Genomic DNA, 27,324 nt, shown 5'->3' with positions numbered 1-27,324 from the left:
AGGCCAAACGGTGTTAAGTATGGTATTAAAACGATTATTTTGTAAAAAAAAAAAAAAAGAAATGTCACTGAAAGAAACCAAAGGTTAAAGTGATCAAGTAGGTTATGGTAATATTTTACTTTGCATTTGGAAAAAAAAAAATACCCTTGGAAATCTATTGGCAGAAAAGGTTAAAAGGACATTATAGCTGCGTAAAAATAGGTAAAAGTGTCAGTTAAAATGACTGAAATTTACCAGTTAATATAACTCTAGCTGTAAGGTAGCTATAACTTACGCCCTCACCTTGCATTGCTAATTACACCAAATATTACATCACTCATGACATGTTCTAAGACGTCTGCAACATTTGCAGTGAAATCATTGATGAGAGAACTGTGCATGCCGGGGGTGCGAGTTATACTTACCTCAGGGCACACGTTTTAATTACTTGAGAACCAACTGTTGGGTTTCAGTGGTTTTGTTTATTTAAAACTAGTTTTTAACTGACATTTTCACCTAACTATAACCACATTTTAACCTTTTTTTTTCCTGTGTGTATATATGTGAATATATGTGTATGTGTGTGTATATGTATATATATATATATATCTATCTATCAATGCTCCAAAGTGTGCCCACGCACAAGAACGCACTCTGGCAGCAATTAACTCCAAGTCTATATTTTCAAACCGCATATACATTGCAATGTCAAAGCCGTGTTCTGATGTATGTAATCGCCGACTCGTTTCGGGCATGGCGCCCTTCTTAGGCTGTACTCAACCTCGCAGCCTGCGAGCGCATTTGCATCCAATTATACGCCCTCCAATGGGCCACTCAAATGAGTGAGTCCCTTAAGCATCCTGGGACGTGTAGTGCACTTCACATTAATAGTTCCTGAATTTTAGAGTCTATGTACTACTTAGATTTTCTCTTGCCAGTAACTGTAAGAGCTAAATAGAGCAAGTCTAATATATAGGAAAGTCCCAGTTTTGCATGGTTCACCCCACTATTTTGCCAGATGTTGATGCTCTTTGTCTAAATGCGCCCTTGGCTCCTGCTAACCAGGTGCCCACGGCCTATGTTCTTCCCCTAAAGCTGTACTGTTGCATCACCAATTGGGCACCTCTCTGCCCACATGTATGTCCCTTGAAAAAGGTGCCATGGGCACTAACCAAGGAAGTCCTTTAAGGACTGCAGCACATATTGTGCCACCCTTAGAGGCCCTGTAAACTAGCTAACTAGGAGGCTCTCGTTTTGTTGTAGGGGATCTCTGTGTATAGTTATAATCATGTGAATAGTCCTGCCCATTTGCGTGGACCCCAGAGCTATCAAAATAGTCTCTTAAGTTGTCCTCTTCTACAATCCTGCATAAACACTTAAGAGAAAATCAAAGACAAATAATGCAGCCTGAAATTAACAAATGTACTCTGGCCAGTACTTCACCCTGAAGTGAAAAGGATAGCCAGTAACTCCGAAATTTAAGCATTTTGCTAAGTTTCACACATAGAGAAACTCCCCTTCACAAAAATCCTTTGTTGATGGACAGGAAGTTTTGGACAGACAAGCCCCATAGCCTGCCATCATGTGTCTGTAAATGGATACCGTGCCTTTAAGGAACCCTCCAGAGACCCTTGGTATCTCATGATGCACAGCCAAAGGCTAGTTACTTTCAGTTCTTTCTTCCGGCTCCTGCTAGCAGGACCCTGGAGCATTGAGCTCTACCTTTAGTGGTATATCTTCAATTTTTTTAGCTTTACCTTCCTTTTGCTGTCTATTTGGGGCAGTTTAGCCACTCTTTTCTTGTCAAAATGCCATCTTTATTTGACCAGTGCCTAGAATGTGTCAGGAGGCCAAATCGGACTCTCACAGGGTTTGTATACTCGGTCTTCCTTCAACTCATGTTCCTCACTCCTCACTCCTCTGTCATCTGCAAGTTATTCTCCAGAAGTAACCTGCGTGACTGGGAGAAGATTAGTCTTCAAGGCCTGGAGCAGAGAAGACAACAGGCTGCAGGTGGGCCATCTGAGCGTGGAGAGAGCCTTTCCTCTTCCACAGATCATGCGTCTGCCTCTGGGGGGGTTCCCCCAGTCGGAAGAAGGCTCAGAAACGACACAGGTCCCGGTCGACGTCTAAGGCGACTTAGTCGAGGCCAGGTATGACTACCATATGCTCCCCGTCGACCCAGGGCTCTGGGTCTAAATGATGTCTAAGATCAATGTCGAGGGGATGGACCTCGATACCTCAGACGACGTCGGACTTCAAGAAAGTCTGCATCCAGAAGAAAGTCTGCATCCAGAAGAAAGTCTGCGTCCAGAAGAAAGTCTACGTCGAGATCATCGGAGCTAGTTGTCGAGAGGCCTGTCACCCTCTGTGGTCAGGATCTCAACATCTGAGAGTTCAATGTCAAGTCTGCGTCGACTTTCACCGTCTAAGGGCACTGCTTCAAGAGCTTACTCCTTGAGGCCTGCCCGCAAGCGTAGGAGGGTGATTCATACTTCGGGCTTGGAGTACTCCAGGACCTATTCTCCAACAAGGTCACCGGAATCTGCTCCGCCTGTGGCTCATCGGTCGCCTCGACCTAGGATGCCAATTCCTCTTCCTCTTCCTCTTCCTCCACGCCGCCTCCACACCTGCCGACTGCTCCGGCTCCATCTCCACCACCACCGCCTCCGCCGCTTCCTCCGCCGCCGGTGGCTTCACCTGTGCCAGTGGTCCCGGTGTTGCCAAGAAGGCCAAGATCTTGATCCCGGATGAGACCTCTCTCGCAGCCGGAACTGGTCTTTTACCAGATCACGCCGTAGTCATCGTCCCGAGAGGTCACGTTCCAGATATACTAGGGACACTGAGTTCTCTAGTGCAGGAAGATATTTGCCGACTGTCTACCCCCCTCCGAGGGTGTCACCGGTTGATGACATTACCACGTTTCAGGAGGTTTTGGTAAGGGGAGCTGCGAAACTGGACATTGCACCGTCTGTGCCTGCCCCTTCCAAGTCTGTGATCTTTGAGACACAACAGAAGCAAATCTCTTGTTCTCTGCTTCCTCTGGTACCCGGTTTGGGGGAACCGGCGATTGAGTTGTTCCTGACGCCTGCTTCAGTGAAGTCGGCGCCCTCGAGACTTCATAAGAAATACAAGCCCCCTGACTCGAACCCTGCATTCCTCTGGGTGGACCATCACCCCCCCCCCCACCGGACTCAGTCATAGTGGTGGTGGCGAAGGAGCACGCTACGGCCCCTTCGACCACTGTTCCACCGGACAAGGAAAGCCGTAGACTTGATTCTGCGGGGAGAAAAGTCTGTAGCGCTGCAGCTACTTCAATGAAGGCAGCGTGCTCGACTGCTCTCTTGCGACGGTATGACCGCTCCTTGTGGAAGTCTAGAGACGAACGTGCAGATTTACAGGAGGTTCTCATTGAGGGTCTGATCGTCTCTAATCAGATCATCAGTGCGATTGCGGACACCTCTCTCCTGGCAGCCCATGGATATTGTCATGGTGAGACTCTGCGGCACCATTCATGGTTGCGCCTCACCTCCCTGAAACCGGAGGCCCAGCAACGGATCGCTAACCTGCCGTTCTCCGGTTCCTCCCTCTTTGGTTCCCATGCGGACAAAAATGTTTCGCATGAATGCGGAGGTTGAGACCCTCAATGCTGTGTGCATGGAGAAGCCTAAGGAACAGCGTAAGTTGCCACCCTTACCAACGGCGATACTCTTTCCAACGCGGACAAGGACATCAGGCTGGACAACAGCAGAAGCAGTTTCAGCGGCAGCCTTGTCGGAGAGGCAGGGGGAATCAGCAGTCCACATCGGGGAGCAAGGGCCCTGCTGTTTCAAAGCCCTTAGGGATTAGTTCCTCCTCTTCTGTTACCCACTCCTGTGGGGTGAATCATTCAAAATTACCTGGCAGAGTGGAAAAAAATAACTCTGGACGATTGGGTACTGAATATTGTTCGCAATGGATATTGTCTACGTTTCACCAGTCCTCCTCCATCGATTCCACCAGTTCGTTTACAGTACCTGTTGCGCGAACTTCAAGTGGAGGCCGATACCCTGTTAAGAAAAAGGGCGGTAGAACTAGTTCCTCCTCAAAGGGGAAAAGGTCTATACTCCACATTCTTTCTGGTGCGCAAAAAGGACACAAACTAATTCCGACCCATTCTCGATTTGAGGCAAGTGAACAGATTCGCTGAGAAAAGTTCCAGATGCTGTCCCTGCACCAGACTTACCCTCGGCTGCATCAAGGGGACTGGCTATGCGCCATAGATCTGCAAGACGTGTACTTTCATGTACCCATTGCAAGGAAGAATCGGAAGTTCCTGCAGTTCCTAGTTGGCACCAATCACTACCAATATATACAGTGCTTCCATTCGGCCTGAAGTCTGTGCCCAGGACTTTTTCAAAGTGCATGGCGGTGGTTGCAGCGCTCCGGAGGAAGAACAAGGTGTTTATCTATCCGTACCTGGATGACTGGCTGATTAAAGCCTCCACGTTTCAAGAAGCGCAGCTACATTTCAAAAGGATGGCCGTTCTGATGAACCAATTAGGCCTTCACATCAACGTGTCGAAGTCTGTACCGACTCCTGTTCAGTGTCTGCAGTACCAGATAGCCTTTATCGATACACTCCAGGCAAGCGCGTGTCCTTCAGGGTAGTGACGCTTATTGAGCCTTCGGAAGGCTCAGACTCTCATGTCCTTTCCTTCTGCGACGGTGAGGACCGGTGTTCTCTCTGCTGGGTTTGATGGCCTCTTGCATCTTTCTCACTCCACATGCGGCCTCTGCAGGAAGGTCTAGAGGATCCGTGGGACCAGAAACTAGGGAGCTGGGAGGACAGGATCCAGCTATCGCAACATGCTTCCCAGTCCCTGAAGTGGTGGTGTTCACAATCTCCTCTGAGGGATTCCGTTCCACAAAGAGATACCGACTCAAACCATTGTGACGGATGCGTCTCTCCACGACTGGGGAGCGCATTCCGAACACCTTCAAATACAAGGGACTATCACTTCAACTTTCTGGAACTCAGAGCAGTTCACTTGGTGCTGAAAGCCTTCCAACCCTCGTTCCACTCCAGTTCCCTGCTTGTGCAGACTGACAGCACAACAACACTGTATTACCTCCACATTCGGGGGGGGCTGAAGATCGCGCATACTGTTTTGGGAAGCGCAGACTATCTGGAACCGGCTGCTGGCCAGGGCCTGACTATCACAGCAACTCATCTGCCGGGTGTGCAGAATGCTCAGGCAGACGCGCTCAGCAGGCTCGTTCAAGAAAATCACGAATGGGTCTTAAACGACGAGTTGTTAAGAGGCATCTGCGCAAGGCGGGGCACTCCAGACATTGATCTGTTTGCCACCGCAGAAAACAGCAATTGCTGAGACTTCGTTTCCAGGTTTTACCAACCGGGGACACTGGGGAATGCACTGTGAATTTACTGGTCGAACAGCTTTCTCTACGCTTTTCCACCCATTCCCCTGATCCCGGCAGTGTTGATCAAACTGTCACAGTCCAGGGCCAGGATGATCCTCATTGCTCCGGAATGGCCTCGGCAGTGGTGGTTCACCGACCTCCACCGGTCTCTCCTGCCGCATCTTCGACTTCCGGTCGGCCGGACCTTCTCATGAAGTTCGGAGGGCAGATGGTGCATCCCAACCTCTCGTCGTTTAGTTTGGCAGCATGTCTCAGTATGGACATTTAAGTCTGCCTTAGAACTGCATGGAGATACTAAAGGAGGCAAAAAGACCATCTAGGACGACTTGCTATGCATACAAATATAAGAGATTCTGCATTTGGTGCACGTCGAAGGGTGCAGACCATACATCCTGCAAGGAGGTCATCCTCCCGTACTTACTGCATTTGGCTCAATCTGGTCTTAACTTTAATTTGATTAACATAATTCGGTTCACATAGCAGCTTTAACTGCGTATAGGAAATGACCTTCACAAACTTCCTTTTTCCAAATCTGTCATCAAAGATTTTCTGGAAGGTTTGAAGGTGTTTCCTCCCATTAGGCGTCCTTTGCCTCCGTGGGAGCTTAATGTGGTGCTGTCTAGACTAATGAAGGAGCCTTTTGAGCCTATTCATAAGGCTTCTCTACAGCATCTATCCTGGAAGGCTGCCTGCCTTGTTGCTATAACATCGGCTCACAGGGTGAGGGAGATCCAAGCTCTCTGTTGCAATGAGCCCTATACTGTTTTTCATGCATCCAAAGTTGTCATGAGAACTCACACAAAGTTTCTTCCTAAGGTGGTGTCTGATTTCCATGTGAATCAAACGATCACGTTGCCCACGTTTTTTCAACATCCTTCTCCGGCGGAGAGGTCCCTTCATTCCCTTGATGTGAGAAGGGTGTTGAAATTCTATGTAGCTAAAACTAAGGAGACTTGTCGATCGGACCAATTATTTGTTAATTATGGATGAGTCTGGACTGGTCTTGCCACCTCTAAACAGTCCATCTTTAGGTGGATTGTGTCCTGTATTCAACTGTGTTACCAGAAAGCTAACAAGACTCTAGGGGTAAGCCTAAGGCTCACACTACCAGAGGTGAAGCCGCTACAGTGGCTTTGCTGCATAATGTCCCCATTGCAGACATCTGTAGGGCTGCCACTTGGAAGTTGGTCCATACCTTTGCTAAACACTACTGCCTGGACTCTGAAGCCAGGGCAGATGCTCAGGTAGGGCAGGCTTCGCTGAGAAGTTTATTTGCACACTAGTGGTTCTGTCTGTTTCTTCCACCGCTGGGTTCGGTTGTTAGGATGGGCCTGCCATTCTATTCACATGATTATGACTGTACAAAGAGATCCCCTACTACAGAAAGGGTAGTTTCTTACCTGTGACTCTAGTTCTGTAGTAGTTCTGTTATAGTCATAAGCAACCGCCATCCTCCCTGGTGTATGAAACAATAATATTCTGAATGCTACAGGCCTGGCTTTATACATCTTCAAAATGAACTGAAAGTAACTAGCCTTTGGCTGTGCATCATGGGATAAGGAGGGTCTCTGGAGGGTTCCTTAAAGGCACGGTATCCATTTACAGACACATAATGGCAGCCTATGGGTCTTGTCTGTCCAACCCTTCCTCTCTATCATGACAAAGGATTTTTGTGAAGGAGAGTTTCTCTGTGTGAAACTTAGCAAAATATTTACATTTCAGTGTTATCTGGCTATCCTTTTCACTTTAGGATGAAGTACTGGCCAGAGTAGCCTTGTTAATTTCAGGCTGCATTATTTGTCTTTGATTTTCTCTTAAGTGTCTATGCAGGATTGCAGAAGAGGACAACTTAAGAGAATATTTCGAATGCTCCGGGGTCCACGCACATGGGCGTGACTAGTCGCATGATTATGACTATAACAGATACCCTTACTACAGAACTACAGAACTGGAGTTACAGGTAAGAAACTACTCCATCTAGGGGTCCAGAAACCTGCCCGCCAGGACACTAGTTGGGTATTTTTTCAGGGGGCATCTCTAAGATGCCCTCAGAGTGCATTTGCTTTTAAATCCCACACTTGCATACGTGTGGGTTTAATGTGCTGAAAAGTTTGATATCAAACTTCCCAGATTTCAGTAAAGCCATTCTGGTGCTGTGTAGTTCAGAATGACAGACTCCCAGACAATATACTCTTTATGGCTTTCCTGCACTTACAATGTCTAAGAATTGACTTGGTCACTGTAGGGGTACAGGGCTCATGCATCTGTACCCTCACCAGTGGTATAGTGCACCTACCTAGATGGGTGGCTTACCTATGCCTTCTGCAGTGGATTGTAGGCATGGCACACAGGGATGTGTGCCATTTTGACTTCACTTGCTCTGCACCAAAACATGCAGCCTGCCATGTCAGTGTGTTAAGGCACGGGCCTCTAAGGGTGGCACAATTAGTACTGCAGCCTTGTGAGGCCTTCCCTAGTCACAGTCCCCTTGGTACCTGTTAGACCTGGCACCATTGGCGTGGGTATCCCTTCCATTTTTTATGTTGCCTCATGTGTTTTTGCTGGTGTTAGATGCTTTGGGCACTGTGCCACTGCTGTCCAGTGCCTCAGTGCGGGTGCTCCCTATTGTAAATGAATGTATTAATTAGTGATCCCCTGATTAACTGTTTGGTTTACCTGTCGGACCCTAGTACAGTGCTTTAGTAAAGTGGGTTTTAACATTCCCTGTTTGCAAATACCACTTTTAGAAAGTAGGTATTTGCTTGCCTAACCTTTCAAGCCTGCCTCTGTAAGGTTGTGTATTCCTTTGTCTGGGATTTGTCAGTGACAGGGCTGGGGGATTCCAGGAGACAGGCTGGGGCAGCCCAGTGGTAAATGGAGATCTGCATCTAAATGGGAGGGAGGAGTTGCAACTGGGACCTGAATAGGGCTGGGCCTTCCCTCTACAATGACGGCCCCACTCCCTGTTGTGCGTCTGATGTCTCTGCCCTGCACACTGAAAGAAGAGAAGGAAGACTGTCAAAGTGCTCCCGGGCTTGCCTTCCACAATGCTGGCTCCACCTCCTGTGGGGCGTCTGATGTGCCTGCGCTGTGAAATGAAAGAAGTCTGGTAATCTGAGTTCTTCAGAACTGGTTTGGACTGGGCACAGGCCCCTTTCCCCTCAGAACAAAGGATTTTGGGGTATAAATAATGGGACCCTGATCCCAAGAAATTAGATCACTTCTGGACTTACAAGAGAACACCTCTGCTGAGGAGAGGAAACTGAGGAGAGACTATTCCCAAGCTGAAGTGCTGCTTGTGGGATTGGCCTGCAGTGTTTGCTTGACTGCCAAAGAGAGGAGAAAGAACTTTGTGTACTTTACTTTCAACTTGTGAAAAGTTCTCTAAGGGCTTGTAAGAGATCTTGCCCCCTGACCGAAGTCTCAGGACCAGTAGACTTCACCAGCCTTTGTGAATTGCTGCTGGAAACACTGTTCCAGTGGCTACAGAGGCAGGGAGCTGTGACCGACTCACGTCCGGCCTGGTGTTCTGTAGGCACCGCATCTACCAACGTCCGCCTCGAACAACGCAAGCTCGGAGCTCACCGGCTCCGTCTGGACGCTGTCACCGAGCCATTGCCTGCACCGTGACTGGTGGACACCGTGACGTGCAACGCCTTGCTACACCGACTCGTACTGGTCTGACCGACGCGGTCACTGCTGCTGAATTAGAGTCCTGGGAATGCACCGGAGTTGGGCACCGCCTCGCATGCTTTGCGACGCACCGACCGACTCACCTGTGTCCGGACAGATCACCAGCTCCTGAACTCTGGCTCTGTCGCCAAGCTGCAAGCACCGCATCGAAGCATAGTCTCTCCCTGCAACGCATGCCTTGGATCCACCGACTGTCAACGGGCCGCTGCCTGCACCGCATCGAGGGACAACGCGTTTTGCAACGCTTTCTTTTCTGCACCGCGACAAACACCGGAACCGGCTTGCACATCCGTGCTGGCCACCTAAAGTAAAATGTACAGTGACTGAGTCTGTCGACATTTGAGTGGGCCCGTACCGATGCGGTCCGCTGGATTTGTTAAGACTGTTATTTCAACAACGCTGTAGCCGGACTGTGCTACCCACTCGCATAGAACCTTGATTTAAGCCTTTTCAGCCAGAACTCTTGAATTCTAATAGTACTGTGGATTATTTTTGTCGTTATTGGTCTTGTGGTAACTCTATATAAAATATACTTATTTTTGGTATACAACCTTGGGTGTGTCCATTAGTAGTGTTGTCACTGGGTTACTGTATATGGTCACAAATGCTTAACTTGCAACGCCTCTGGGATAAAGCCTTGCTGATCGTGCCAAGCTACCAAGGGGGTGAGCAGGGGTCATTTTAGGAGTGTAATCCCCGTATCCTGACTGGAGGACAGGGTCCCTATTTGTCACAAGTACCTACCTGGGCCAACTAGAGACCCCCAATTCTAACATTACCCATGGTACCTTTTACAAGGGACATACATTTGACCAGAGTTGCCTATTAGAGTTGCAACAGTACAGTTGGGTACCTGGTTGGCAGGGACCCAGGCACACTTAGTCAAAGAGTATCAACCTCAGGCAAAAAGTGGGGGGCAACCATGCAAAAAGGGGCACTTTCCTACACCCCCACCCCCAAATGAAAGCAGATGAGACTATCATTTCCCTAGAGTCTTCTCTGGTCTATGTTCCACTGTAAAGTTCATTCCCTGTACGGAGATGGACCACCATACAGTTTTGGGGATTTTTACCTTTCATTTGCATTAGCCATTAGACAGGTCTGTGGTCAGTTTGAACTGTGAAATGAGTACCAAACTAGTATGGTCTCAACGTTTTCAGGGACCAAAGCACAGTAAAGGCCCCCCCCCCTTCAATGGCACTCCGAACGCTGCTCTCCGGGAGTCCTGCTTATAAAAGCTACAGGGTGGTCTTGGCTATCATCATTGGTCCGGGAAAGGACCGTTCCTGTCCCTAGATCAGGCATCAGTCTGCACAATGAACTGCTTGGAGTAGTCTGGAGCTTTGAGAATTGGTGCATTGCCTCTTTCAGGGAGACAAAAGCCTTTTGACAGCTAACTGTCCAGTTTCTTTTTGGGCATTTTCTTGGAGGCGAGTTTTGTGCGGGGTGTCACAATTGGCCATACCCTTTCACAAACAACCTGTAGTACCCATTCACAGCTGCTTGAGCATTTGTCTGGAGGGATGGGACCCCATAGCAATGTTTTTTTATGTGTGCTTAGAGACCGTAGCTCCCTAAATTGTTGATGGAGGTAAGGAGTGATGTCGAGCTCCTCAACCATATTCTGTCATTTGGCATGTTTTCATTAATAGTTGGGTTCTTGTTAAGAACTATGGTGCATTTTTATTTTTCAAAAACATTTTAAAGGGACTTAACCAAGGCCCTATGAAGATTTTTCTGAATATGAAATTATCAATTCAAAAATAGTTAATTCTAAAGACAATTTAGGAGTTCTGTCATGTGATCGGGGGTTGACCAAGTCAGTCCAACAAATGCGAAGTTGTAGACCCCACTACTGATCTACTAATGTAGGAAGCTGTCTCAGTTTATACTATAACAAAGTAAGGTATATTGTGCACAGTCCAGTGGATCCCTAAAGGCTTGGTAAACATAGATAATACCTTACTCTCTATTTGTGGTATACCTTACTCTATTTGTGGTAGTGTGGGTGAGCAGTAAGGCTTAATGAGAGGGTCATGCTAAGCATTGATTGTACACACTTGGGCAAGAAATTATTTCACACACTCAGACTGAACTCTGACCAATTGTTATGTATAAAAATATTTCTTTGTATTTTATATATTGAACCAGGCAGGATTTGGTGCAGGTAAGTAAAATAGTACTTTTCAATAATACAGTTTAACTCCTTGGACACTCATGACGAGCTCAGCTCGTCATGGTGTACACCACCATACACTCATGACGAGCTGAGCTCGTCATGAACAATGGTAATCCTGAGAAGCCAGCACAGCAGGAAAATAACGCTACCATCGATGTGGTTAATGCAGTTGGCTTGGTTATAGGTAAGTCAAATGTTCAGAAGTGGTTACTCTGCGGTGTACTCTTTCTGCTCAGTGTGCTATGCCTATGTATTACACTGGGACGTTTCCTAGATAAAAGGCAAGTAAAATAGTTTCTCAAAACACATTTCCGTTAAAAACACCCTCCAAACTTTGAGGTTTTTCATAGAGAAACAGTCAATGCAATCCTGAGGAGGAAAATAGGGTTATCGTTTTGCAAGTAAACTGTCTTGAGGGATGAGTTTCTGGGGTTAGAATAAGGATTCCCCCAGGGTCAAGAATGCACTCAAACAGCACCATCAGTGGCTCTAGGGCAGCTGAGTGCTGAGGCACAATGTTCTCCGATGGGGGATAAGGGGCCGCTGGTTGGTGGCTGCTCACAGACACGTCTCTTGGATGTGGGAGCAAACCTCCTAGGGTTTAGCTCTGGGCAAAAAAGGGGGGGGGGGGATTCAGAGTTAGCACACAAGGTGCACCCACAGCGGGGACCGGGTGCAGAGTGCTGATGTGTCGTCTGGTGCCCTGTTTTCAATGGGAGTTGCTGGTTTTGTATTTTGGCAGCCGGATCGGTCCAGGAAGACCTCTGGGAAGAACCAACAGCTGGGCAGGTAAGTTCAAGGGCTCTGGTACGTAGGTGCACCTCAGTTTGTTGTCTCCATGGAGCAGGGCGGGCAGATGCAGGGTTGCATTTTGAGGTTGGATTTCACCTTACTGGGTCACTCGCAATTGGGGGCTGGGGGGTGGATTGTCATTGCCGAGGCTGCAGGCGACACAACGTGGATTCCTGGAGGGGTCAACCCACAGTGGAGTCTGACTCTCTGGCACCAGTAGGCCACTCTAACTCGGGCTGTAGGCGTCTGGTGCTGTGGTGGTTCCAGGTGTCTGGTTTCTTTGTCCTCAGCAGGCTTGGAGGCTTTCTTTGATTCCTTTGAACAGAGCTGCTGTTCACAGGAGATCCGGTCTTTGTTGAAGGCAGTAAGTTCTTCAAGGGGTTCTGGCGGTCGTTGGCTCTAGGACAAGGAAACTTTTGGCGCAGGATCTCTGGAAACTGCAGACGTGCAGATAGGGCTGGGGCCAAGTCAGTTCTCTGCAGTTTCCTCTGCTAGGCGTCTTTTAGTCCTTCTTCGTAGGTTGCAATAATCTGCCTGCTTGGTTCAGGGCTGCCCCCTAAATACTGTATTTAGTGGGCGTTTTAGGGGTCTCATTCAGTAGCCAATGGGCTGATGACCAAAGGGTGACTACACCCTTGATGTGCCCACCCCATGTGGGGTAGTGGGCATAATCTCTAATCCTGATTGGAGAGTGCCTGCCATATGCAAGATGGTGGGCACTGAAGAGCGGGCTTCACCTCGCCTCCCCACCTGAGGGGTGGAGTTGGCAGAGGTAGGCACATCTTCTGGGCTGCTCTATTTTTATTTTATTTTTTTCCCGCCTTTCTTACAGCCAAAAAGGGGGAGAGACTGGAAGGGGGCCTGCTCATGGAAGGGTGGGAGGGTGGGGTGGGGCCATGTTACAAAGGCAGCAAGACCTTTGAAGCTCTCTGCCACAGTTGGATATTCCTGACCTGGGGAAAGTGTGAACACCTCATCCCAGGAAAGGCTGTGTTTCTGGGCAGGGTCCAGAAACATGTCGTATGGTGGCAGGCTGGTGTTTACCAGTGGGGAACACACCAGAGGCTGGGTGTTTTTCAGGGGGCATCTCTAAGATGCCCTCTGAGTGCATTTTATAATGCATCCCACACTGGCATCTTTGTGGGTTTATTATGCTGAGAAGTTAGCTACCAAACTTCCTAGAATTCAGTAAAGCCATTATGGTGCCGTGGAGTTCGTAGTGACACACTCGGACCATATACTCCTTTGAGGCTTTACTGCACTTACAATGTCTAAAAAAGGACTGGACACTAAAGGGGTAGAGCGATTCTCCAACTGTAACCTCACCAGTGGGTTGTAGGCCATGTTGACTCTTCATTTTTCTCTGCACCAAAACATGCAGCCAGCAATGGCAGTATGTAAGTTAAGGTGCAGTACGTCTAAGGGTGACCCAATATGTGCTGCAGCCCTTAGCGGCCTCCCCTGGTCACTGTGCCCTTGGTACCTTTCACAAGGGACTTGCATGTGGCCAGAGGTGCCAATTGGGGGTGCCAAGGTACAGTTTTGGTAAAGAACACAGGCCCTGGGAATCTGACCTGATGTGCCCTGGGTCCCTGCCAATCAAAGTGCATTAGAAGTCTGGCAAAAAGTAGGGATGGGGCTACTGCAACAGAAACGGTTGATACAGATCTGGTATCCTTGGATGAGGTGTTCCTTAATGAGGGACTTCCTAAGCAACTTATCAGTGATAATGGTGTGCAATTTGTCGGGCAAGGCAAAAGAGTACTTTGCTAAGGTGGGCATCGAACCTCAAACTAAATCATTATATAGTCCTTGCGGTAATCGAATGATGGAGCGTTTTAATAGCGTGATTAAAATGCTGTGCAATTATCTGTAAAGAATAAGGAAGATTGGGAAGTACAAGTAAGACTGTGTGGGCTTATAGGACAACCATGCATGATGATTTTGGAGCCTCACCTTTTGAAGTTATGCGAGGTAGGACAGCCAGAACTAAAGCAAACCCTGACTGGGTTTCCTGTTTTGTAAAAACTGATGTTGATTTGGATGACAGGAAGAAGGTAGAGAATGCTCACTGGAAATATAAGGAACAATCGGATGCAAGGATTAGCAGTAAATACATTAGAGTGGATGTTGGCATGATGGTTAAGGTGAGGAAGCTGGAAGGTAAGGAAGAGGGAAAGTCAATTTACTGAACCTTTGAAGGTGATAAAGGTTTTGTGTAATGCCCTAATGTTGAGTGATAGCAAGGTTTGGAATTTGAAGAGTTGTAGTAATGAACAGTGAAATGGTGAGGTGTGAGAAACCTGACAAACCTGCGACATGTGATGACTGGAATGTATGTAGAAGGGAAGAGAAAGCAGATGTGGAAGGAAAGGGTAGTGAGGAGTGCATTGGGGGAAGGTAGTTCAAATGTGCAAGGTACTGAAAAAGGAAAGGTGTTGAGTGAAATGCTAGATTTGGATGCAAGGGAAGGCAGTAGTGGTAAAAGGGATATGCAGAATGAGGGGACCACTGATGTTGGTGATAGATCGCTTTCACCAGTGAACCCCTTTGCTGTCAATCAAGCTCAGAAGAACCTGTTTACTCCTCTAGTGACACCATTTCTAGGTGATATCACACCAAAGTTTTACCAGCGAACCCGTTGCAATCTAATTATTCATACAGAAAAGTCTCTAAAGTGCTTCCAGTTTTACCTAACCATGCACTTACTCAGACAAGTGACCTCACTACAGAGTGGCTTCCATTTACCACCTGCTTATTCTGCCCCCGGGGATTCCAAACAAAACATACACATGTACGAACAAATTTGATTAATACATAAAATCAATATAATCCATAATCCATCAGTAATTATTACATAACTAACTACCTATCTTAACTAAATCCTAACCTTCCTCTGCTACCAAAAGAACTGATAGAGTGCAGGCTTACCTGTCCGTTTTACCATACTCACCTGGGCCCATAAATCATTATACACACTTTGGACAGATAAAGTCTACGCTTAATTAATATCTGTGTTTAACCATTCAGGACCTATACCATTTGACTTACCAAACCTAGTCTCCGGTACCTAGAATCCTAAAGGATCAAGGAGTTAGAATAATAGGTAGAAATATAACATTTGCACTGGTATAAAAACTACAGACTCGGGAAAGATTTACATTCTTTATCTATGAAAATTCTTAAATGTCAGTCTATATTAAATTGATTGAAACTTGGTCAATTAGCAAGAAATATTAAAGTAAGATGACATGAGAATTTTATGAAACTTTCAACAAGCATTGAAACATTGGAAGGGTAGAAAAGGGAAAAAGTACAGACCCACACAGATTTTATAGTTACCTAGAATGGTGTGAATACCAACCCTGGCCACGAGCTGAGATAAAGGACAGAATCCCAAAGTGCAGGTGCCAGCAGGAAAGAACGGGTGCAGACCAGAATCAGAACAGCTATGACCCAAATTGGATCAGGACTGGACCACCTCAGGCTGGCACCCACAGCTAAGGCACAACGCATGCGTCGCACCCTCACTGCGGCTAACAGTTGGACCCCGATTTGGTTAGCGGAAATCTTCTCCCTTAGACCCCCGATTGGGTTATCGAATCTTCTGACAGAGTGCTCCGCCAGCACCTCTGCTCTCGATCACCTATTGAGTGCATTGGGTCAGTGACAGGTCAGCTACTCGGACAAGTTAGACAAATTAACTAGCTAAGCCTACTCTAGTTATACCAATTTTCTGGGCAGTGTACCACCCCCCAATGTTGCAAGTGCAAGAATCCCCAATTTTGATTGGGCAGAAAGATGAGGTCATCACACCATACCAAAATAAAAAGTTTCTTTAGAATATTGAAATTAGCGTTCCCGCCCATTAATTTTATTTTCCGATGCACGTTTATTCCACCCAACAATGAATGTTCCAATAGTGAATACATTGTTATAATATTTTAACAATATCGTTCTCTTGGAAGTTCAGCAGGTCATCTTCCCAGGCGCATCTTCTGGTGAGCTAAGACTTGGCTTCCATTCAATGTCATGAGTCCAGAGTTCTTGTATTTTGTGCGCATGTGCAGTGTGGGTTTCACAATAGTTAGATACATCTCAGGCCCAAACACGAGCTAGTAGCAAAGTAGAAAAACTGTTTTAGAACAAAGAATAAATGAATGTTCTGTATACCACTTATTTCTACTCTATTCCCATTATTTTATTTTACTTCAGCGTTATTGCTTAAGCAAAACAAACATCTTAGCAAAAAAGCAGTGAAGCAAACTTCTTGTACGTTATGACACAGAGCAGTCATCTTAGTTCTAATGCGCAAAAGCAAAAGTTTCCCACCAAAAGCAGAGTATGTCATTTCACGTGAGTGTGACAGACGCATGCGCAATGGAAAATCCCGCGTAGCAGCGTCCATTTTAATGCAAACAAATTAGTTAATAAAAGCACATAGTCAAGATTCCCCTAGATGCTAGATATGTTGTGTGATGCAATATTAGACAAAACATGTTAGTACGTTATAAGTTATTTGAGAGGGTTGAGTACAAGCAAGTCTCTTTACGTGCACAAACCTTGCTCCATCATTGGCGAGGGTAAGCGGTTGAGAAGTAAACCTAAATGATTGTCTGATTATGATTGTGAAGATGTAAGTGATTACATTTTTTTTTTCTCTTTCATTCTTTTGTCATTTGTTAAAGGGAGGAAGATGTTATGTTTCGAATTCGTATTATTGTTGTGCCATGCTTAGTTATTGCAGTGCCTTATATACTTGTTGTCTTTTGAAGTGTTGTGCTTGCGCTTGCTTCCTAGTTACAGAGGGATTCTATTCTATTACGGTTGCTTGGAAGCAGGCTTAGCAAGAGGCAGTAGGAGGTTATTGGTGTTCCAGCAGAGATTAAACTATCCTGAAGTACCACTTTTTGGAGTTACATTTATTACACTAGTGATCACGATCTATGACTTCAAGAAGACTGGCCAAGTTGATTGTAATTGCAGCCTTAGATTTAAGCCAATCCAGATAAAGGATTGTTTAGACTGTGAAGCACTAGTTACTGGGGTGTCAGCAGTTCTCTTTATGATGTCATAAACATTTTACAGTTTCAGCATCTGGCATGAATATATGAGAAGCTATGAAGTGTGGTTTGTCTCATCAAGCCCTATTGACATTGAATAAGTATCCTTTTAGTTTATGTAGAATAATCATTGATGTTTAGTATGGGCTTAATGTTTTGTCTTCAGATTCCTCATGGAGGTACAGCCAAGTTCCCAGATCATCCTCAATACTTAATTCACCTGATTCTGAGCTAATGGGACTAAGGAGAGCACATGAAAGACCGACTCAACCTACCAGTGCGTTTGTGGATTATAGTTCAAGAAATGGTGACTTGACATCTTCAGCATGTATGTATATTGTTCACAATAACACTATCATGTGGTCTGTTGAATAATGTTTATTCCTACTTGGCGACAACTTGTAAACACCAAGTAATATTACTCCAATGCTGAGATATGTATAATGTAATTCTATGTTGCATGGCTATGGTTTACTGTGGGTGCCTGCTCTGGTGTGCCGGAATTGCCCTAGCAACCATTGTTACATAGTAGCCACTTTAAGGTTTTCTTCTAAATACCTCACACTCTCAGTGCTTTAGTTTTGCTCTACCATGTAGTGTTCTTCTTTAACTTTCAGGGTAGTTTATAGTTCATACCTTAGTCTTTGCTACATTTAAGATTTGAGACTGAATTACTCTTTAGAGCTGGTGTTGCATTTACCATACTGTAAAGTACAGAAGGCATTCTCTTTATGCAGATAGTTTTTCTGGCAAGACCTGTAACAAATTCCATGTGAATTCTACCTACTGCAGTTAAAATTGGGATTTTTCTTTAAAAATGTTCTAGAACTAGTTATTGGCGCTATTATTAAAAAAAAAAAAGCTCTACACAGGTGCCTCTCAAAACATTGATAAGTCTTTCAGTACTGAGCTGTCCACCATGCAGATGCAAATTAGCATATACCATGGTGTCAAGACTTTGTTCATATGTTCTTTTTCTTTTCTTTTACAGTTATAAGGGTTAAAGGCAAAGTACATTTGTGAGCAAAAAAAGTTGAAGTAACTGAGTATCAGTCTGAATGGACACAGGCTTTCAAAGTAGAACCTAACTTTTTAGTATGGCTTTCAGCTGATCTCTTCCTGTACCCAGTAATGCAGCCCAAAGTTTATTCTCTGCTCCAGAGAACAATGAGGTAATTGCTAATGTCAGCATGGAGACTAATCCATTATGAAGTTTGAGTGAAGTGGGTTAGGCAGTAAAGGTGAATGAACTACTGAGAGGTGTCCTTTACAATTCCTCTCTTGGAAGGTTGCTTTTCTTATCGCAATCCCTTCCTTAAGAAGATTTGGTGAACTCCAGGCACTAACTATACAAGGACCCTTCTTTCAGCTTCATAAAGACAAAGTAGTTCTTCAAACCAATCCCAAATTTCTACCTAAAGTGGCTTCTGCTTTTCACATCAATCAAGCAGTTGACTTACCTGTGTTATTTCCTCAACCTGATCCTGTAGTAGAACGAGCTCTAAACACGTTGGATGTTAGAAGAGCTCTTCTATATTATGTGGAAAGAATAAAAGATTTTCTTAAGACAAAAACAGCTCGTTTTTGCTTTTTTGCCACCACACAAAGCAATCGCATCTCTAAATCGGGCATTGCAAATGGATTGTCAAATGTATTCAAAAATGTTATGTAAAAGCGAAAAGAATCTTGACCGTACCCCTTAGGACGCATGCCACCTGCAAAATAGGCGCAACTATGGCCGTCTTAGGGAATATTCCCTTAGCTGATCTCTGTAAGGCAGCAACATGGTCTACACTGCACGCATTCACCAAACATTCTTGTGTAGAGGTTAGTGAGGCTGCAAGCTAATGTAGGCCAGGCAGTACTTTAAACACTTTTTCAAACAACTGCAACCGCAACAGGTTAGATACCGCTTTTGGGAGTTACTGCTGTATAGTCTATGTAAAGCATGTGATCTACAGCTCACATGCCTCGAACGGATAATGTTACTTACCCAGTAAGCAGCTGATATTTGCATGTAGAGTTGTAATTTCAAATGGACCCACCCACCTTCCCTGGCACCTATACCTGTTGCTTTTGTTCTTACTTGCATACATACACATGGACATCTCTGTTCTACCTTTACTAACTCTATTCTCACCCTCTGCGGGAAAACAATCTAACAATGGAGTCAATGCCCATGTGCACTATCAGCGAAAGGAGGAGTCGCCTACCTTGTGACTAGAAAGTCTTCTTCGAAGAAAAAACACTTGCAAACATCCGGACCCAACACTAGATGGCAGGAGTATGCAAAGCATGTGAATCTACAGCTCTACATGCCAAGAACAGATGCTTACTAGGCAAGTAACATTATCTTTCTACTTATATGCGGCATTCTGTAGCACACATAGGAGGAATATGCCTCTAAGAATTGTTTGTGTGCAGGAAGCTGCTCCTTCATGCACAAAAACAATCCTGCCTGTTACACGGACACCCTTGCCCCTTGGCGCAAGGGTGCCTGTGTTTGCACAAGGCTGCACATAGTGTGCCAGCGCTAGGGAACAGCAGAAATGCACCATATCTTTGTGAATATGGCGAATTTTTGCTCTCTGCATTTCACACAATGCAGTGCAGTAAGTTGCCTTACTGAGTTGTGTGAAATGCAAGTAAATCTGCCCCATAACCTAGTGCAGTAACCAGCTAAGCAGGCTATAATCATAAATACCATAAATGGGGCATGCAGAGCGATTTAAAGCTGCCAGTGACTGAAAACCCAAAAACGATATGTTCGAGGCATGTGGGCTGCTGAATTCATATCTTCGCATAGATCGCCGCCTAGTGTTGGGTCCAGATGTTTGCAACTTGTTGTCTTGGAAGTCTTCGAAGTATCACATGATAGGTGACTCCTCCTCCCCTGGACTACAGTGCGCATGGGCATCTTCTCCATCTTCAGTTTTTCGCCATTGTGGCAAAGATGGAGTATAGGAAAGTAAGAGATGACGATGTAAATGTATGTAAAGGATAACGCTGCAGCTGTGACAGGCACTGGGGAGGAGGGTGGGCGATATGAATGTCAGCAGCCCTACATGCCAAGAACAGAAGCATACTGGTAAGTAGCATTTTCCTTTGTGCGTCTGCTCACACCTACACCACACTGCTACATGCTGCAACCCATAACATGATAACCGCACCTTGGTGGTCATCACGCACAACATGAAAACACTTCCTACATTGGATCACAAAACAAAGAACACACCCACACCACCCTATATGGTGTAGCTTGCTGCCAATGTAGTTAAGCACTTCATTGCCACACATAGATGTAATGCTTTCTATACAAATGGCCACACAATATTAATCCCTTTAATCGCCAAGATTTGTTTTGATCCTGCCAAAATCTGTTTCCATATGTTGAAATGTGTACAGTTAATTTACAAGAATGGTATGTTTTTTGTTAAAATTAGAAAGAAAGTGACCTCCTACTGTATTTCGTTCTGCACTACTTGTACATAATGCCACTGGAATCCTATTACTCTGCTGTCATGGAACCATGTGATCCTGCTGCTTCTGCATTTTCATAATTAGGACTTTATCGCATTTGCCACAATCCCTCGTCTGCTGCATAGTTTGCAGATTAAAAAAACTAATTTTGTTTCTAGCTGAAACGGATCAAAATGTACTAAATGTTGCAACATGTGCCGCAATGCAAAGGAAGGTCTTTTTCAAAGGTTAAATAGCCACCTTTTGGTTATGCAGAGCTGGATTTGGATGTGGAACCGGTACTAATCTAGTGAAGCCTTTGCCCAGACCGTGCTAAAGTGTAAAGAATGACAAAATAAGGAAGTGATACTATGTAAAATGTGGCGCATTAAGGCGCAACACTTGTGCTTTCTTGCCTAAAAAATTTGTCAAAACTGCCACAGAATTTATGCTTCAGCTGCTGCCTAATTCCGGTGGTTCTTCCACTCCACCCCCTCCCCCACCCAGCACTGCTGCTGCATGTGCTTTAACTTTACTGTGCTGCTATCATGCTGGCTCTGGACTATATGAGAAATTGAACTTCCACTTCTAGGTGTGCTGTTATGTCATGTGTATGGAAGCTTGAAGCTCGGCTGTCTATTTTGTCCTGTTGCTGAGGCACTCTAGTACTGCTGCCTGTACCACAACACTTTTGTGTAATGAAGCTTCTCTGTTGCTGCATATGCTGGACCTTCAATGTGCAGATTTCACTGCGGAATGTTATGAATTACTTATTAGTCAAAACTATTGATTTTATCCATGCTTGTTGTTTGCAGTGATTTAGTATTTTGTAATAAAGCCTCTAAGATGTTGCGTTTAAAATGATTGCTGTTTTTTCTTTCCAAATTGTTTTAAGATCTTCAAGAGCCAGTTGCCAGCTCTCATCCCCAGGGTGCAAGACCAAAACAAAGTGTGTTGGGCCCTGTGCAGCTAAATTCATCCACAAACCACCAGTTGCCTTCTGAACACCCATCATCTTTGTTTACAAGAGACTCAAATCGAAGTTTTCGTAGGCAGTCTGCTCCAAGAGAAGGTATCTCTCCCCAGGGGAGTGCACATTCTAGCTTTACTCCTGTTATGAATAGTGATGGATTTCCTTCAAGCAGCACACCTTTCCCTTTAAGCTCTACTGGAAGGTTATCCCCTTCTCGGCAAACAAGATCTGTTGCTGATGCTCCTACAGACACAGATGGAAGACGTACCACAAGGCACATATTATCACGTTTAGCTTCTAGTATGTCTTCCACCCTTTTTTCACGAAGATCCAGCCAGGATTCCTTAAATGCAAGAGCACTTGACTCTGGGTATTCATATGTAGAGCCAGTAGTTCAAGGTTCTGTACCATCCAGTGCAACTCAATCTAGAGTGTCCAACCCTACTTCTACTTCTTCAGATGTTGGCTCTTCTGAATCATCTCAGGGATTTGGATTCCTTCGACGAAGAAGATGGTGCTTGCCTACTGGATCTCAAAACCAGAGTGCCAATTTAGATACTGATCGATACAGAGGAGAAGAGCCTGAAGCCAGGACCACAAGTTCTTGGCTATCCTCTTCTTTTAGAAACCGCTGCACACCTTTGTTTTGCAGGCGCAGGAGAGAAGGTAGAGCTGAAACTCCAAGAATGTCTACCTCTGAAACGTCAAGATTACATCCCCTTTTTGGGAGATCATCATCAAGAGAAGTTACTCCAGGAGAAGCAGCAGCACAGTGCCTCAACAGAGCTGCTTCTACTGGATCTCCAGATTTGCATACACTTTTTAGAAGGGAAGCTAGAGCAGCTGGACCTTCTGGAGAACCTACACGCCACTTAAATGGAGCTACTTCAGTTTTATCACCAGTACCTGAAATGCCTAGTACAAGCACTGCCACTTCCTTAGCCAGTGTTTCACAAAGGAGGAATGTTGGTCTCTCAGACATTTATCCTGATTCCTTATTCAGTTTTGCAGTTCCCCCTGGACTTAGTAGTTCCTCTCCAAATAATGTCATGATAACAGTGGATGTTTTCACCTCTGGGAGGACTCCAGGAGATGGTCACGACAATGGCAAATCCCAATCATCAAGGGATCCTGAGAAATTGAAGAAGATTAAGGAGAGGTAAAAGATGTTGTTTGTGAAAATGTTTCATATTTAAATTCAGTAGATGTGAAAACTAGCTAAAACAAACATTGCTTAACATGTTAATGTTACCGGATTTCTAGAGCGCATAGCTGCCCGTGAGCGTCCCAGCGCTGAACAAGTACTGATGGAAAGAGAGGGAGAGAAGCTCACGGGAACAGCCATGTCTTCAAGGATTTTCGGAATGTCAGAAGGTTAGGTTGGGCACGGAGGTCAGGAGGGAGGTAATTCCACATCTTGGACGCATTGTAAGAGAAGCGTCGGCCTCCTGATCGTGCCCTAAAGATCTTGGGTAGTTTAGTAAGGTTGGCATTAGATGATCGGAGGGGTCTGGAGGTGGTATAGGGAGTAACCAGATCTGAGTATGGGGGGGGGCTTTCCCATTCAGAATTTTGTGTGTGAGGCAGAGTGACTTGAACTGCTCTTTCCATGACTGGTAGCCAGTGCAGTGCTCGCATGGCTGGTTTGGCTGAGCAGCGGTTCCTGATGTTGGTCAGAATCCTGGCGGCGGCATTTTGGACTACCTGAAGTTTGGTAGTGACTTTTAGTGGTGCCCCCAGGTACAGTGCATTGCCGTAGTCCAACCTTGATTAGATGAGACCCTGTATCAAAAGTTTCCTTGACTGGAAAGGGAGTAGTGGTAGGATTTTTCGGGTGGATCGCAGGAGGCCAAGCAGACTCCGGCAGTTTTTCTTGCTTGCTTGGGTTCGATCCAAGAGGAGAACTTTGTCTGCTCTGATAGGGTCTAATTCGTGGATTGGTTTACGGAGTTCTAAGGCTTGTTTCAATTTGTCGATGTCTAGTTTGGCCCAGGGCCGCGTGGGTGCGACAGAGGGTTTGTTGGGGGGAGAGATGTTGGGTACATCCCATCTAAAAGGGATGAGTAGGTGGTCTGACCATGGCAGAGGGATCGGAGCGTTTGTTTTAAGATCATCGATGTTGCATATGATAGGGTCAAGTAAATGTCCGAGCCTATGCGTAGGTTGGTTGTTCTGGAGTTGTAGCTGAAGAGTCGCTAAATCTGCCAGTAGTTCTGTTGCAGTGTCGTCATCGTCCTTATCAAAATGAATGTTAAGGTCCCCTAGGATTATCATGTTCGACGAAGTGCTCGAAAGAGCAGTTGAAAATTCTAGTAGGGAGCTACAAAATTCGCCTAAGGGCCCTGGTGGGTGGTAAATGAGGACTCCTGAAAGGGAGTTGCAAGGGGACAGTTGGATGTTGAAATGTACATTTGCAGCCAGAATTAAAGACTGTTAATAAGTCACTGCTGATAAAGTAAGTTTAACCTATAAAGACAGCTTACCAACACTTTATTTTGTGAGTTCTAGGCACAAAATATTTTGCAGTGTCTTAAGCACTTTTCTATTATTACTTTCCCTTTAGCTATCTGTTTTCACTTCTTACAAAACCAGAAGTAGCATATTACATGACAATTTCCCAAAACAGAACTGCTTCTCCAAGATAGTTTGTTGCTGAACTAATCTAGACTTAATACATGCAAATTCTAAAACCCATTAATTTGTTTTTTTTGGTGTTTTTTTTAATGGCAAAGTACATTTTCAAGAAATGTACGAGGTATCTATTGATGGACGCAATAGGGAGGCTCAAAGTGGATGAGGTGCCGGGACAGGACAGATTTACAGCAGCCTTTTACTTGCAGTTTGCTTTACTGCTGTCCCTAGTGCTTGCCCAGTTGCATAACCCATTTAGCTAGACAGGAAAACTTCCGGAATCAGTGCGCACTGCGATAACTGCATTGCCAAAACCCGGGAAAGACCCTCAAAACTGTGCGTCCTACCGTCTCATCTCTTTGTTGAAATGTTGATGCAAAGATATTCACAGGGATTCTAGCATGCAGTTTGGGTAGTTTAATACCTGGGCTGATAGAGCCCGACCAGTCAGGCTTTATTCTGGGTCGCACATGTGGGGATCACACTAAATGGCTTTTCCACCTACTGGACAAAACACAGCGCTCACAAAAGCCAACCTTGTTCCTGTTGACTGATGCCGAAAAGGCATTTGATCTCGTCCATTGGCCGTTTGTGCGCACTGTGCTAGAGGCAGTGGGCCTAGGTCTGAGGTTCCAGTGGTGGATCTAGGCTGTTATGCAGAGCCAAAAACAATGGTCATGGTGAACACTCAATCATCGATTTTTTTTTTTTTTTTTTTTTTTTTTTTTCCCCCCATTTCTAGGGGAACCAGTCACAAATCCACTTCAGTCGCTGCCCCTGCTACTGAAAGAACCTGCAGCATTTGGTGAGGTCTAGGGTTTTAAGGTGGTGAGCTATCTGCGTTCAAGATAACCGTGTTGCCAAAAATGTTCTACCTCATGCAGGTGATGCCGTTGGTGCCCCAGTGCCCATTCTTAAAGTTACAAGATGCTCTTGAATCCTTCATCTGGGGTGGTAAATGGGCCAGGATGGTGAGATAGCGGACTTATCTTCCCATAGCCAAAGGGGGTTTGGGGGTGGGGTGGTAGGCATACCGAACCTAGCAAGATACTATCAGGCCGCGCAGTTGCGCTATATGATAGAATGGTACCGTCCATTGACTGATAAGCACTGGTGCTTCCTAAACCAGAAGGTGTCTGGTATCCACATTTGGAAAATTCCATGGCTCCCGCGCAAACACCGCCCACCAAATGTTTACATTTCGCCTGTTGTCAGGGCTACTATGGGGGTTTCGGATAAGGTATGCTCTTTTTAAACAACTCTCCACACAGATTTCCCCACTCACACCAATCATAGGAAATCCAGATTTCCCACAGGCCACGCAGGAGAAAGCCTTTAAACACTGGCAGGAGGCCAATTGTAAGTGAACCGGAGACTTGTACAATGTGAGGGGTCTGTTAAACTTTAAAGCAGTCCAGCAAGACTTTGGGCTCCCGGATTCAGAGTATTGGCGCTATGTGGCAGTTCGCCACTGGGTGACTCTTCCCGAAATCAGGCAGCATGCCAGTAGGAAGCTGACTGTGTTCGAGCGCTGGCTTTTGTCCAGAAAAGACTCCCGCCCCCCCCCCCCCCCCCCCCCCCCCCCATATTTCAATCCGACATGTAAACATTTTACGCTGCGCACGTACATCTGCCACCAGCGCATCGGGCAAGGAGCTTCTTTTGAAACTCACCCACTGCTGGTATTACACCCCAGCGCGACTGGCATAAAGGCAAAAAGGAGAGGCAACACATGCTGGCTGCATTGCGCCTAATCTGGTAGACTCACCCACCTGTTAAGGCATTGCCCAAAACTACACAAATATTGGAAGGAAGACCTGGCGGACATCGATCAGATGTTCGACACTGAAATACCTTGTTTTGCCAGTAATGTACTGCTAGGGCTGCCCAATACACAAACCTACCCATCACACTCTAACAAAGGAAAGGCTACCACCTTGGCACTGTGCGCGGCAAAACAAGTCTTGTTATCAAAATGGGGCTCTGATGTTCTCCCAAGTTCGATAAAAGATGGGGAACATGTATAAAACACCTCTCCGGAGTGTATCAGGAACTTAAGTTCCCAATGTTATTGCAGATCACGCCCGCTAGTTCTGTAGCCGATTCTGGAAAGGAGGAAAAGTGACCACCTATTGACGAGAAATGAGCGTTTACTGTTCTTCTTAGTTATTGTTTGTTGATGATGCTTCTCACAACTCCCCTCCACTGTACCTTTACCCCCACTTAATTTTTCCCTCCTAAATACTGCTACCTCGCCTACCAATGGATGTAGGAGATGGGAATTTTACACACCAAAAAAGCCAATAAAAAGTTTTAATCTGAAAAAATTATCAAAGGCAGAAGCCAAGGAAGATCCTTGTGAATTTTCTCTCATACTCTGTTAAGAATGTGATACTTACTGCCAACCTTAGAAATGGCCCGTTCTAGGTAATTACGCATTCTCTATCAGGTCGGATGTCTGCCGGGTAACAGATCGGAAGCAGTGGGAATTGGGGTAAAGAATGGAGGAGCTGCACAGGCTTGGGGCAAAAGCACAACTTATATTTCTGCAATGTCCTGCGTTATGTGGAATAACCACATATGTAACTACCTGTAGGAAAGTGCCACTTTTTGCATGGTTGACACCCCCCACCCCCTCCCACGCACACTTTTTGCCTCATGTTGATGTTCTTTGACGGAGTGTCCTGGGCTCCTGTAAACCAGGTACCCAGGGCCTATGTTCTTTCCCTAAAAGACCTAGCTGATTCTGCTTCCCTTAATGAAGAAAAAACCCTAGAGAAAGTAGAGATCCATAATCAACGTGGTCGCCTAAACACATTTCTTGGTGGGTTAGATTAGAACCATCAAAATGATGGTCTCCCCTTGGTTTTCTTGTTAACCGCATGCGCGCTAGCGGGTTTTCCCGCTGTGCACTGAAATTTGAAAATCGCGGGTAACGTGACCAAGCCAGCTCATCATCCGCGTAGCGCAGGTAACGCCCATGACAAGCTGGCTTTGTCATCCGCGTCGAAGGGGCTAGGTATGATACCCACTCGTCTCATCCCAGATTTCTTCCTTAAATTAGATAAAGCTGTTTCATACTTCCTCTGGGAAAACAAAAAAAAAACAGAATTGGCAAACGAAAGTCGTTG

At 45.6% G+C, this 27,324-nt stretch overlaps 1 protein-coding gene across 4 annotated transcripts in view; it reads left to right on the top strand.

The window, feature by feature from the left end:
- MARCHF7 (membrane associated ring-CH-type finger 7) overlaps nt 1–27,324 on the top strand; it is a 227,258-nt gene that overhangs the window by 81,153 nt on the left and 118,781 nt on the right. For all 4 annotated transcript variants that reach the window (XM_086956640.1, XM_086956639.1, XM_086956641.1 and 1 more), the window contains 2 exons: nt 17,297–17,458; nt 21,485–22,721. In XM_086956640.1, the coding sequence (XP_086812766.1) occupies nt 17,297–17,458; nt 21,485–22,721 (1,399 nt within the window). The remainder of the gene's footprint in view (nt 1–17,296; nt 17,459–21,484; nt 22,722–27,324) is intronic.

This window comes from Lissotriton vulgaris, chromosome 2_1 (genome assembly GCF_964263255.1).
Source record: "Lissotriton vulgaris chromosome 2_1, aLisVul1.2, whole genome shotgun sequence".
NCBI classification, from domain to species: Eukaryota; Metazoa; Chordata; class Amphibia; order Caudata; family Salamandridae; genus Lissotriton; species Lissotriton vulgaris.
This window is presented reverse-complemented; position numbering and strand designations above follow the sequence as displayed.